The sequence below is a fragment of the Ochotona curzoniae genome, unplaced genomic scaffold (genome assembly GCF_017591425.1).
Source record: "Ochotona curzoniae isolate NIBS_2020 unplaced genomic scaffold, NIBS_Ocur_1.0 scaffold_4701, whole genome shotgun sequence".
Lineage (NCBI taxonomy): Eukaryota > Metazoa > Chordata > Mammalia > Lagomorpha > Ochotonidae > Ochotona > Ochotona curzoniae.
The window spans coordinates 81334644-81347191 of NW_024467122.1; the positions used below are offsets into that span (position 1 = coordinate 81334644).

The 12548-nt window shown below is 47.6% G+C and overlaps 1 protein-coding gene across 1 annotated transcript in view; it reads left to right on the forward strand.

Annotated features, from left to right (window-relative positions):
* The window catches only part of PTPN9 (protein tyrosine phosphatase non-receptor type 9), an 82155-nt gene that overhangs the window by 48288 nt on the left and 21319 nt on the right, over positions 1-12548 (forward strand). The window contains exons 5-7 of the mRNA XM_040968461.1: positions 619-724; positions 7704-7814; positions 10153-10481. Coding sequence (XP_040824395.1) covers positions 619-724; positions 7704-7814; positions 10153-10481 — 546 coding nt within the window. The remainder of the gene's footprint in view (positions 1-618; positions 725-7703; positions 7815-10152; positions 10482-12548) is intronic.

The following is a 12548-nucleotide window of genomic DNA, read 5'->3' on the forward strand; positions in this document are numbered from 1 at the left end:
AAGTTATAGAGACAAAGAGAGAAGAGGAAGATAGAGTCAGAGAGCATGTTTCCACCTACTGATACATTCTTCAAATGAGCATAAGGCCCAGAGGTTGGCCAGCTGAAATTAGGAGCCAGTGTTTCCCATGGGGGTGACTAAGTCCTAAGTACTCGGATCATCTGCTACTTTCCCAGGTGTGTTAAAAGGGAGCTGTCTGTAGCTGAGCAACTAGAACTGGAATCTGCAATCATATGGGATACTGGCACTGTAGAAAGTGATTTAACTTTTTGGGCTACAGTGCTATTCTGGAAGAGGAAACTTTGGGGTTGGGTGCGGAGTGTATTATAGGATTTGGATAGACACATTTTGGGGAGGGGACAACAGTTCAAAGTCTCGTAACTTTTCTGGAGCATTCTGGCCCTGGGAGTTTGGCATTGGATAAATCTAGTAAGTTCACATTAGTAAACAGAGCAGACACCAGAGATAAACCATATTTTTCCAAGATTGGTGTAAAGGCAGGCAGTTATTTTGACCTCAGGTATGCCCTATGTGTTGTGGGTCTATTTTGCCTTAGGCTTTGGTCCTGCTCCATCTTTTGATTGCTTATCAATGTCATGCTCAATGCTTGCTTTACAGCTTTGAAACGCAGAGGAATGGGTTGGTGTTTATCTATGACATGTGCGGCTCCAATTATGCCAACTTTGAGTTGGATCTCGGAAAGAAAGTCCTAAACCTGCTGAAGGTAAGGCTGCAAGAGGGCCTTCTCAACTTCCGCCAGCATTCAGCATTTAAAAAATTTGTGTGTGTGTGTGTGTGTGGTGGTGGGGAGATTTAGGAATGATGTAAAATTCAGACCTTATGTTCAACTTAAAGGTCACCTGTAAATGATACGTAGTGTCTCAGTACTAGAGATGGTCTGGAAGTCAAGTGGGGTGAAACGATATAAAAAATGCCCGGAGCATGCCGAGACACAGAAGCAGGATCTGCCTTTCCCATGGTTTGGGAAAGCATCCGTGCAAAATATCACCCAGCAACTTCTACACATGTTTGGTCTCTCTCTCTCTCTCTTTCTAGACTGCTTCCCTGCCAGTTTTTTTTTTTTTTTTTAGTCTCAATCTAATAAAAAATTTGGTTTCAATGTCAGCTTAGAATACAAAGCTGTGTGTATGTATATATATATATATTTTTTTTTTTTCTAGTCACACACACGTAGGGTTACACAGAATCCATGTATACATGGAATCAGAGTGTCCATAATCCCGTATCCTGAACTCTTAAATTCAGAAGTTTATTTTAAGTTCTTGAAAATTTTAAGTGTTTATTTTCATCTACTTGAAAGGCAGAATGACAGAGAGAGGAAGAGTTATACTCTTGCCTGCTGGTTTACTCCCTAAGTACCCATATCAGCTGGAGCTGTGCCAGGCTGAAGCCAGGAGTCTGAAACTCCATCTGGGTCTCCCACATGGAAGCATAAACAGGAAACTGGGTCAAAAACACAGTAGTTGGGACGTTAACTGGCACTTCAGTGGGATATTGGCATCTCGTACCACAGCTTAACCTACTGCTCCACAACACTTCCCCACTTCTTGAACTTTGCAAGATAATGTAGAGCTTGGGCGTTTAGCCTAACGGTTGTCTGTGTTTCATATCAGAGTGTCTGGGCTCGATTACCTGCAGCTTCCTGCTGAAGCACACGCTGGGAGGCAGTGTACACTCTTTGTAATTCTGCCTTTCCAAAAAAGAAAAAAGAGTGAAAATGAAAAATTACTGGCTTTGACCATTGCTGACATTTCAGGAGTGACCAGTGGTTGACAGCTCTTTCCCTTTTTCTTTCTATCTGTCTCCCTCCCTCCACTTACCAAATACATTTTAAAAATTAAGTTTATAGAGAATTTGTGAACACCTCCAAAGGCGATAAAACTAATAAGTATCAGAGCTAAAATACTACTAAAAATCTCTCCCCTTAAAGGTCGTCTTCGTGGAGAGCTTGGGACATAAATGGCCATCCTTTTTAGTGTGTGTATGTGTCTTGTGTGTGTATGTGTACAGAACAAGAGTGATTTAGGATTCTTTTTAAGTAATGAAATTTTACTAATCTAGTTCTAGTGGTTGTGACTTGCGGGTTTTGGCTGGACACTGTTGCTGCCTCAGCCTGCCATTTAAATGTGCAGAACTGATTTCTCAATGTTCCTCTTTTTCTTTTTAAGTTTATTTATTTGTATTGAAGAGTCAGATTTACAGATACAAAGAGAAGGAGATATAGAAAGAAAGGTCTGTCTGCTGGTACAGTTCCTAAGTATCTGCAATGGCTGGTGCTGAGCTGATCTGAAGCCAGGAGCCAGGAGTGCAGCGTCCCAAGTCTTTGAGCCATCCTAGACTGCTTTCCTAGGCCACAAGCAGGGAGCTGGATGGGAAGTGGAGCAGCCAGGACACAAACTGGTGCTCATATGAGATCCTGGGAGATAACAGGCGAGTATTTAGCCATTAGGTTATTGTGCTGGGCCTATTTTCCTTTCTTTTTTTTTTTTTTTAAGATTTATTTTATTCCGATGATTCACTCGCCAGGTGGCTGCAACGGCTGGAGCTGAACCAATCCGAAGCCAGGAGCCTCTTCCGGGTCTCCCAGTCAGCAGCTATTTGGGAAGCAAATCTAGAGCCCAGAGGTTCTTCCAGGTCTCCCATGTGAGTTCAGGGTCCCAAAGCCCTGGGCCGTCCTCGACTGCTTTCCCAGGCCACAGGCAGGGAGCTGGATGGGAAGCGGGGCTGCCGGGATAGAACCGGCACCCATATGGGATCCCGGGCGTGCAAGGCGAGGATCTTAACCAGTGCGCCACCACTCCGGGCCCATCCTTTCTTTTGTTAATGAATGTAACAACTAGAAAAAAGTTGAGTTCATGCTGTTTTTTGGTGTTGTTACAAAGGCTTTAGTGAGCATCATTTTATATGCTTCAAAAAATTAAGTTTAACATTATTTACATAGCTGAGAGGGATGCATACCCATGTATGCTTCCAGTTAGGGTGGGGAGGGTCCAGATATAGAGGAAGGTGAGTGGGAAAAATGTTTTAGTTGGGCCTGGTGTGATAGTGTAGCAGCTAAAGTCCTCGCCTTGAATGTGCCATGATCCCATATGGGCACCAGTTCTAATCCCGGCAGCTCCACTTCCCATCCAGCTCCTTGCCTGTAGCCTGGAAAAGCAGTCGAGGATGGCCCAAAGCCTTGGGACCCTGCACCCACGTGGGACACCTGGAAAAAGCTCCTGGCTCCTGGCTTCAAGTCAGCTCAGCTCCAGCTATTGCAGCCGGTTGGGGAGTGAACCATCACACGGAAGGATCTTCCTCTCTTCCTCTCTGTCTCTCCTCCTCTCTCTATATATGCCTTAAATAAATCTTTAAAGCAAAAAATGTTTTAGTTATTTTCATTTTATTCTCCTGGTCTGCAGAGACAAGAGAGTACCACTCTTTGCTATCAGCTCCTGGGGATGGGAGACAGTCATTTGATGGCACCTTAGAGACCCTGATGTGGGAAAGAGTGTTCTGAGGGTGTTACTACTAGAGTGGTTTAGATAGTTCTGAGACATCGTTGGTTTTGTTGCCCAGGGTTGAGAAAATCTTTCCATGATCTATTGGCTGACCAATAAATCAATGTGTATCCATAGACCCAGACACTTGCTGCAAAACTTGATCAGTAGAGTTGTCCAAAGATTTCTACTGTCCATCCTCTGATGGAACACTCAGTCTGACATGGCCCATCCCCAGACCTAGCTGTCACCAGCAAGCCTCACATAAACTGGCAGTATTGTACCCCATCCTGGCTCTCGCTTGTGGCAATATGTGCTGTGGGTTGGCCCAGCCTGGCCCACTCCTAGATCTGGTCTGTATATATGCTGACCGGTATTACAGCCAAGCATGGCCTGGCCTGTCCTGGCCTGCTTCCAGCCCTGGCTGTCACAGTCACCAGCAGAAACTGTGGCCAACAGGGGAGTTCCCTACTGAGACCACCCAATGCTGGATATTGTTTGTGCCAGTGGATGCTACAGCCCAGACTGACATAGCCATCCTCTAATCCTGGCCCTTACTGGTGTGTACTGCAGCCAAACCTGATTGGCCCGCACCCATTGCAGCTCTCATGAGTGGGTGCTAGAGTCTAGTCCAGTCTGACCTGTCCCCAGACTCAATCCCTGGGTGCTGTACCCTTGCCCAGGCCAGTCCACCCACGGCCTTGTCTCCTGCACTTAGCAATGAGAGCTGTAGTCCAGCAGAAGAGGCCCTAGAGTTCCTCTTACCAGGCCTGTTCCCAGCTCCAGGTCTTCTGCCTGCTGGTGGGTATTTTGACCTAGCCTGGCATAGCCTGCTCACAGTTCAGCCCTTGCTAGCAGGTATTGCAGCCCATCCCAGCCAGGCACAGCCCACACCCTGTCATGGCTCTCAGGCATACCAGTGTGTGCTAAGGCCTGGCCCACACTTGGCCCACACAAATGCTGATGAATGCTGCAACATTGCCTGGCCTGTCCTGCCCCAGCCCAGGCTTTTCTACTACCCAGCAGGAGCTGTAACCTAGTAAAGGAGTTTCCCAAATTCTCCTACCAGGCCTGCTGCTAGTCCCAGATTGCACTTGAACCAACAGGTGCTGTGGCCCTGCTTGGATATTGTATGTGCCAGTAGATGAGGACATGGTCTGCCCTCAGTCCTGGCCTTTTCATTTGTCATGAGTGCTGCCTCCTCCCAGCCGCAGCTCCTGCAGATATCAGATGAGCTTTTGTCAGATGAGTTCCATGGCCCAGCCTGATTTGGGACATTACTACACCCAGCAAACTGGGGTGTGCTGCCATTCCGCAGAGGCACACCCCAAGTCCCCTAAAAAATCTGCCCCCAGATTTGGTTCTTTCATGTTCGTTCATGGATACTGTGGCCCACCTCCTGCTTTGGCGCTTGTGGGTAGGTACTGTGGCGTAGCCCATCCAGGCATTCACCCAAACTCATTTTTCACATACATTGGCAGGTAGTAGGTGGGTGATACTGTTTAGCCCAACCCAGATATCCCTCATGGGTGAGTGCCTTGCCTGACTCATACATGTCCTCTGGTTTCCCCGTTGAAACCACTATATCTCAGCTCTTTTTTTTTTTTTTAAAGATTTGTTTTATTTTTATTGGACAGTCAGATACACAGAGAGGAAGAGAGACAGAGAGGAAGATCTTCTGTCCGATGATTCACTCTCCCAGTGGCCGCAACGGCCAGTGCTGTACCAATCTGAAGCCAGGAGCCAGGAACTTCCTCCAGGTCTCCCATGCTGGTTCAGGGTCCCAAAGCCTTGGGTCGTCCTTGACTGCTTTCCCAGGCCACAAGCAGGGAGCTGGATGGCAAGTGGAGTGTCCGGGACTAGAACTGCCGCCCATATGGGCTCTCAGCACGTTCAAGGGGAGGATTTAGCCGCTAGGCCATCACGCTGGGCCCTATCTCAGCTCTTTTGCTTAGCTGCAAATGCAGTGGCCCAGTCTATGGAAGGCCCCAGAAGTCATTCCTTCCCAGTGAAACATGCCTTCAGTTGCCCTCAACTAAATATGTCCCAGATATCCTTTTCCAGGCAGTTGGCAGCCTCCCTGCGTGGGGGCCAAGGTGGCATGTCCTGACCTGGCATTCCTCACCTTCCTAGATAACTTAAAGAAAAAAATAAGCAACCATGGTGGTACACGGGTATAGTTAAACAAATTTGGTATTAGCCAGGTCCAGAATGCCTGTTTTTCTCCTCACAGTGTAACACTTGCCTAGGTGCAAGGCAACCTAGGCACTTGCCTACACCTGGGGTATATGTTGTTTTGCATTTCTGATCACTGATTTCCTGAGGATAAGTAGCTGTAAATGGATTTGTAGAGTTGAAGGGTGTACCAATGTACACAACAACCTGGGCTGTGCCAGACTGAAGTCGGGTACCAGGAGCTTACCCCAGGTCTCCCACCTTGGTGGCAGCTGTCCAAGCACTAAGGCCATCTTCCACTGCTTTCCCAGGCACATGAACAGGAGCTGGATCGGAAGCAAGGCCATAGGGATTAGAACTGGTGCCCATATGGGATCCCAATGCTTGTACTACAAGGACTTTGGCCCTAGGCTACTGCACCAGGCCTTTTTTTTTTTTTTAATTATCCAAAATAACTGTAGGTGTAGACATTGGCACAGCAGTTGGAATGCTGGCATCAGTTGCTGGAGTGCCTGAACTCAGGTCCTGGTTTTACATTCCACTTCCAGCTTCCTGCTGAAGGCCAGCAATGCCTCCAGTACTTGAACGTCCCTGCCATCCCCATGGGAGAGAGACCAAATGGAATCTCCTTCTGACTCTGGCCTGGCCCGGCCCTATCTGGTTTGGGGAGTAAACTAATGGATGGATTATATATAATGAGAGAGAGAGAACTGCATCGGAACTAGAGTAACTAGAATGCAAATTGGCACCCGTTTGGGATGCCAACACTACAGGTAATGGCCTAACTCACTCACAACTTCAACCCCAGAAGAATCCTCAGACTTTGGTTGTAATGTCTTTGAAATATTTTGTTCTGGGTGCTACATATTCTCTCTTGGGAATGTTTGTGAATTCCCCCAATCACTAGAACTGAAGAATAGCTGGGGAAAATTGAATTACATGTCAGCTAAAAATTAGACTTTAAAAAGTTGCAAAATGTATGAGTTGGGAGTAGTATTGTACAGAGCGTTATGCTGCCACTTACAATGCCTGTCTCCATGTCAGTGTGCCATTTTGTGTTCTGGCTTTCCTGCTTCTAATCCACCTCCCTACCTGTGTACCTGGGAAGGCAACAAATGATGACCCATACCCTTGGGTCCTTGTCACTTGTGTGGGAGACCCCAGTGGAGTTCCTGGCCAAGCCTGGCTCTTGTGACCACTTGTGGGGTACACCCCCTGAGTGGAAGATATCTCTGCTTCCCTTTGTGGCACTATGCTTTTCTCAGAAAACAAAAACTAAATAAATCTTTTTAAGAAGATGAGTGGTAAAGAAGAGTGGTAAAGACAATACTCTAACTCGTGGATCTTTTTTTCCCCAGCAGTTTCTTCTCTTTGTGGCACTTGGGAATGGGATCTTCCAGGCTGAATGTCCATGTTCCATGGGAACTGTGTCTGGGAGGAGGGCTGGGGTTCCAGCTGATGGCAGGAGACCGAGCCGTGAGGATTAGGTGTGGATGAGCTTCCCTCCTCCTGCCATGTGCGGGATGGCGTGCCCCCTTCCCTCCATCCTCATTGGTGATGTGGCCTGTCAGATCCTATGTGGTGGTTGCATAGCCACCTGCAGAGAGGAAGAGATGGATGAAATAAGGAGATGACGCCTACGCAGAGATCAAACTCAGTGAAAGAGTGTGAAAGAGAAATGTTCTCCAAGTTTCATTTGTTAGTACTTTCATTTTTCCTTTAAGTTTTAATAAGCATAAGTTTCCTAAGCATTCGCGTTTATGTGCTGGTGTGTGATATTGACAGAATTGCTGATCGGAAAAGCCAGAATAGTTTTCTGTCCATAATGTCTAGTGTCAGCATGAGCGCCGTCATCTATGAAGTGAGTTATTTTGTAATTTCCTTGTTTCTTCTAATGACTTTTTCTCCTCTGCCCAATGACTCCCTGAAGTACCTGTCATCTCCCCCTACTGGGTTAGAACCTGAACGTATGGCCTGAAGTCCTGGGTCCCCTTAGGCCTCTCACGTTCTCCTGCATTCTCTTCACAGGGAGCGTTTCCTGCCCGCCTGAAGAAAGTGCTGATCGTGGGGGCACCCATGTGGTTCCGGGTGCCCTACTCCGTGGTCAGCCTCCTCCTGAAGGACAAGGTCCGGGAGCGGGTAAGACAGGGCCTGGCTGGCCCCTTCTCCTGGAATTGGACAGACACATCCGCAGTCCAGTGGATGAAAGCCTGCCCTTGGGTTTTCTGCCTTCTAAAGGGCAGACTGCCCTGGCCACTGCTGTCAGCTCCTTAAAGCTGGGACTGAACTTAGCCTTAGAAGCGCTGAAAAACTGTCATGAAAGTGATTAAGGCACTGGTTGTTCCTTTCAGAAATGTAGCCTCCTGCTGCACAGGCCTTAACTACTTTCCCTATTTTAGTTTACTTATGCTAGTTGATGGCGTTGGAGACTCCCTGTGTTTCATCATACTTTTATTCCTGCCATTTTTTTTTTAAGATTCGTTTATTCGTTTGAAAGGCACTGTTACAGAGAGAGGGAAGGACAGAGAGATGTTTCATCTATTGGTTTGCTCCCAAAATGGTCACAACAGCTGGAGCTGATTTGATTGGAAGGCAGCAGCTTCTTTTGGGTCTGCCATGCAGGTACAAGGATCCAAGCACCCAGGCCATCCTCCGTTGTTTTCCCAGGAACATTACCAGAGAACTGGATCGAAGCTAGAGCAGCCGGGACTCAAATATATGGGATGCCGGTGCCATAGGTGGAAGTTCTGTCCATTATGCCATAGCATTGGCCCTCCCCCCTTTTATCCTTCAAATAGCTTTTTGCTTCCGTTTTCAAAATTGTGACCCAATATTATCTTAACTTTACAATCTCCTGAGTGATTCAGGAGTGGCAGATAGTAATATAGTTACCGATGAAAGAAAGGACATGTGAAACATTGACATAATAGGGTGAAGTAAAGATCTATTTAAAATATTATTGTCAGATTTTTGTGGCCAAGATTATGAAGTTAAGTGAATTTGTAGCTGAGATAACTTGGACTGCGGAGGGGAAATAAAGGCTTTTGTTTAGAGAAGGAGAAATCTCTCTAGGCATTCTGGAAAGTTCTTTAGGCAAGTTCTTGTACTCAAATTACAGAAATTAATTATCCATGGACATAGAAACTCAAAATGTATTTAGTGGTTTTTCTGATCTAGGTACTGAGAGGCAGTCCTTCCCTTGGGAGCCTGTGGTCCTGGTGGGTACCTGTGCTATCTGTGAGGAAGGAAGGCGGTGGGCTCTATAGGCCCTGGACATTTGTTGCCTTCTCAGGCAGTCAGGAAGGGCTTTACTAGAAAAGGCATGCTAGAGCTGGTCCCTGAGGGGGATGGCATGGGGGAGGACCCAGAAGGGCGCCTGCTGCAGGTTTAAGAGGATTAGCATTCCCATTCTGCAGTAACGCTAAGGAAAAGCAGCCTGGCTCCTTCATTCCCCCTCGCTGTGGCCACGCAGGGAGCAGAATCAGGAGTGATGATGACGCACACAATGCCCCCTAAACAGATGCCATTGTGTGTGTCAACTTCAAGCAAGCTAAATTATATATGTCTGTATCTACAATATAAAAGTAAATCAACCACTGCATATATTGAGAAACAAAGAATTCTGCTCACTTCCCTAGAGTGTATCCTAGGCTTTCTTTCTTCCAGTGGCCCACGTTGTATTACATCCATTGAAAACCATCTTTGAGGGCCTGGCGGCGTGGCCTAGCGGCCAAAGTCCTTACCTTGAACGCACTGGGAACCCGTATGGGTGCCAGTTCTAATCCCGGCAGCTCCACTTCCCATCCAGCTCCCTGCTTGTGACCTGGGAAAGCAGTTGAGGATGGCCCAAAGCCTTGGGACCCTGCACCCAAGTGGGAGACCCAGAAGGGGTTCCTGGTTCCTGTCTCCGGATCAGCGCAGCACCAGCCATTGCAGTCACTTGGGGAGTGGGTCGTCGGACGGAAGATCTTCCTCTCTGTATATATGACTTTGTAATAAAAAATAAATAAATCTTTAAAAAAAAAATAAAGAAAGAAAACCATCTTTGATAACAGCTACACTGAGTTGAGATTACAACACAAGCTTGTGACTGGTTGCCTTGGTGTGAGGTTGACACAGTTACCACTACTAGCCATGTATTCTTAGCATCCAGATGGAAAGGTCCAACATGAAGTAATGCTGGCAGCATGAAGCCTTTGCTTGCCACACCTTCCTTTTAAGTGTATGACAAGGACCCCCAAATCTAGGAGTGAATTTGATATACATTCTGGGAATTCAAGCTTTCAGGATTTCAGGATTCAGGCCGAGGTGTCTCAAGGAAGCCTCCTGCCTTTATAAGCATACTAGTATTTCAGGCAAACCACAGCTCAATCCCTGAGCTGCCAATATAAGTATATTTATTTGTTATAGTCACTATTTGTTATATCTTCCCCGCATCCTCTCCTGCCATGCTCATATGGTTTTTTTGGCCTTTCAGATCCAAATCCTAAAGACATCTGAGGTCACCCAGCACCTCCCCAGGGAGTGCCTTCCAGAAAACCTGGGTGGATACGTGAAAATTGACCTGGCCACTTGGAATTTCCAGTTCCTGCCCCAGGTGAACGGCCACCCAGATCCCTTCGACGAGATCATCCTGTTCTCCCTTCCTACAGCCTTAGACTGGGACTCGGTGCACGTTCCAGGTCCGCATGCCATGACCATCCAAGAACTGGTGGACTACGTGAATGCCAGGCAAAAGCAGGGCATCTATGAGGAGTACGAAGACATCCGCCGGGAAAACCCTGTGGGCACTTTCCACTGTTCCATGTAAGTAGAGAGGGCTTGCGCCAGCCCCCTGGGGTGCGGGCAGTTTCTGCTCCCATTCCTGCTTCCTCAGCTGAGGCACTTCCTATGTGAAGCAGTGTGGCTGGTGCTGAGAGGGTCCCTAATCTCCTACCTTAGTACTTGGCGTAGTGCTTGTGTTCCTAAAGTCTTTAATACTAATAGGGAAATCCTGTCATGACACATTTTTTTAAAATCTTTTCCTGTAGCGCCAGTGTTAAAGGAAAAAACAAAAATAAATAAATAAATAAAAATAAAGGAAAGACCAGATGGTGTCAGTATGGCATGCTGTCTGTTCCCATGCTCAGCAGGAGTTCTGGGCAGTTTGTGCGGAGAGTGGCTCCCTAGGGACCGGGAAAGGTACATCTTGAGAGGAAGGGCTGGCGCGTGTGTTCTCATCCCCCGTCAGTAAGTTAGAAGAGCTGTGTCCTCCTGGGAGCCTCTACCCCGTTCCAGCACAGAGGCCTCTGTCTGGGTTAGCCTCAGCTCTACATTGCTTGGTTACCGGCCCTGGTAACAGCACCCATGCCTCTGCTCTTAATCTCTTCATGGGCTGCAGCTCAGTCTCTGTCCCGTTTAATGAGCTTTGCTTGCTGGAGATGAGGGAGGCTGTCCGGGTGAGTCGTCCAGACCTAGTCCAGCTTCACCAAGAGCGCCCACCGAGGATGACACAAACGACATCTTTCTGCGCCTCCCTTTCCCTGTGGAACGTGTGACTGCTGGAGTCTGACATATATTTCTCTTGAAGCTTAACTGTTTTAGGAATCTGTGGTTCTACAGATACCTCTCCCTGCTCACAGTTCCTGTCCATTGTGGCACGTCTGTGTGTTGTGGCACATGTTGAGAACACGGAGAAAGTGTTTCAGCAAAGAGAAGTAATCTGATATGACTAAAGTGGGGACAAGGAGAGTGAGCAAATGAGGAGGAAACCAGTGTGCAGGGCTAGGGTGCACAGCAGAGCACATGCCAACAGAGGCTTACCTGCCTCACCAGCCCCAGACCCTTCCCAACCCAGCAAAATCCCCCTGGGGTCTTTGTTATTATTTTAGTTGATGAAGTTACTCTCTCTCTCTCTCTCTCTCTTTCTTTCCATCCACTGATTCACTTCACAAATGGCTGCCACAGTGATCTGGATTGGGAGCCCAACGTGGTAGCCTAGTAGCTTAAAGTGCTACCCTGCATGCACCAGGATCCGATATGGAAGCCTGTTCATGTCTCAGCGGCCCCATTTCCAGCTCTCTGCTTGTGGCCTGGGAAAACAGTCGAGGACGGCCCAAAGCTTTGGGACCCTGCACCGACATGGGAGACCTGGAAGAACCTCCTAGTGCCTGATTTCAGATTGGCTCAGCTCCAGCCATTGTGGTCCCTTGGGGAGTGAATCATTGGATGAAAGATCTTCCTCTCTGTATATCTGACTTTCCAATAGAAATAAATAAATCCTGGACCTGGCGATATGTCATAGTGGCTAAAGTCCTCGCCTTGAACGCGCCAGGATCTCATATGGGTGCAAGTTCTAATCCCGGCTGTCCCGCTTTCCATCCAGCTCCCTGTCTGTGGCTTGCAGAGCATATGAAAATGGCGCAAAGCCTTGGGACCCTGCACTCATGTGGGAGACCCAGAAGAAGTTCCTGGCTCCTGGCTTCAGCTTGGCACAACACTGGCTGTTGTGGTCACTTGGGGAATCAATCATCAGACAGAAGATCTTACTCTCTATCTCTTCTCCTCTCTGTATATCTGACTTTGCAATAAAAAGTAAAATAAAATAAATCTTTAAAAATAAATAAATCTAAAAAAAAAATGACCAGGGTCGGGCCAAGGCAAAGCCAGGAGCCACGAACTTCATCTGGGTCTCGTGTGTTGGTGTCCGGGGCCCAAGCCCTGGGCCATCTTCTGCTGCTTCCTTGGACACATCGCATCAGTAGGGAGTTGGAGCAGAGGTAGAGCTGCTGCATCTTCACCCTGTGCTCGTGAGGGATGCCTGTGGTGATGAGGGTGGAGTTTTACTCACTGGGCCACAGTGTGGGCCCCTTCTGCTGTGGACTTGAACCAAGG